General features: G+C 52.9%; 1 protein-coding gene across 1 annotated transcript in view; it reads right to left on the bottom strand.

The window, feature by feature from the left end:
- IL17C (interleukin 17C) overlaps positions 1–544 on the bottom strand; it is a 1,601-nt gene extending 1,057 nt beyond the window's left edge. Inside the window, exon 1 of the mRNA XM_042821766.1 lies at positions 156–544. Within this exon, the coding sequence (XP_042677700.1) occupies positions 156–544 (389 nt within the window). The remainder of the gene's footprint in view (positions 1–155) is intronic.
- Between the last annotated feature and the right edge of the window lie 830 nt (positions 545–1,374).

Genomic DNA, 1,374 nt, shown 5'->3' with positions numbered 1-1,374 from the left:
TCCATCCCCCTCCATCCCTCTTCATCCCACTATGCCCATCCCTCTCCATCCCACAGTACCCCTCCTGCTGTACCCATCCCTCTCCATCCCTCTCCATCCCTCTCCATCCCTCTCCATCCCTCTCCATCCCTCTCCATCCCATTCCCCACACCCACCGGTACCGCCACGGTGAGATGGATCTCTCGTGGGGCTCACTGTGCAGCCCTGCACGGAGCTGCAGCGTGGGGCAGGAATGCTCTCTGCGTCTCCGTCGCCGTTGGGCGGCCTCGATCTGGGGCACCAACTGCACTGGCACGTGCTGCTCCCAGCGCAGGCTGCGGCCCAGGAGGTGTGCGGGGGCCTCTCCATCCCGCAGCTCCGCCGTGCCGTAGCAGCGCACGTGGGGGTGGTGATGCGTGGGGACGGCAGGACGGCGCAGGCAGCAGCACAGCACCACGGCGCTCAGCAGCGCCAGCGCTCCCAGCCAGCCCTGCGTGGGGGGCAGGGGATCAGCTCTGTGTGTGTTACACGCATCGATGCACGGCTGGCATGTGTGCACACGCATGTAACGCACACAATGTAGCTCTGACACGGCTGTGCACGGCATGTGGCAGGCACATCTGTGTGCACGTGGATGCGGGAAGGTGTAACAGATGCACATCACGCATGCAGTTAAATTTGCACACATGTAACGTGCACATCATACACGCTTACAGCACGTATGCAGGCTTACGACCCGTTTACACACAAACTGCACGTGCACAACACATGCAGAATGCTTTGGTGCACGTGTATAACATATGTGTAGATGTAATGGATATGAAACACAGACAGAACATATGCACTGTATACAAATGTATGTAACAAGTATGCACATACACACACACACACACATATGTCCATATGCACGCATGTAACACACACACATACGCACACAGATAAGCACATGTACACACAGATATGCACATATACACACACATATGTCCATATGCACACATGTAACACTTATACACACATGCACACAGATAAGCACATGTACACACAGGTAAGCACATATATGCACACACAGGCCACATGCACACACGTAACACTTGTGCACATGACACATACGTGCCCATTTAACACATACACACACATAGCACATCTATAAGCACACCCCTCTATGCACACACACATGTACACACATTTAACACGTCCATACACACACACACACAGGTGGAACACATCTATGCACCCCCCACACATTCATACACACGCATACAGCACAGCTATGCACACAACCTCTATGTACACACATCCATAGCACACACATCTATACACACACATATTTAACACCCTTCCACAAACACACACGTATATTTAACACTTTCACACACAAACACACATCTGTGCACA

This window comes from Centrocercus urophasianus, unplaced genomic scaffold (assembly GCF_019232065.1).
Source record: "Centrocercus urophasianus isolate 14NV4802_14NV808 unplaced genomic scaffold, USGS_Curo_1.0 seq_2, whole genome shotgun sequence".
NCBI classification, from domain to species: domain Eukaryota; kingdom Metazoa; phylum Chordata; class Aves; order Galliformes; family Phasianidae; genus Centrocercus; species Centrocercus urophasianus.
Note: the sequence above shows the minus strand (reverse complement) of the source record. Positions and strands in the feature narration are given on the sequence as shown.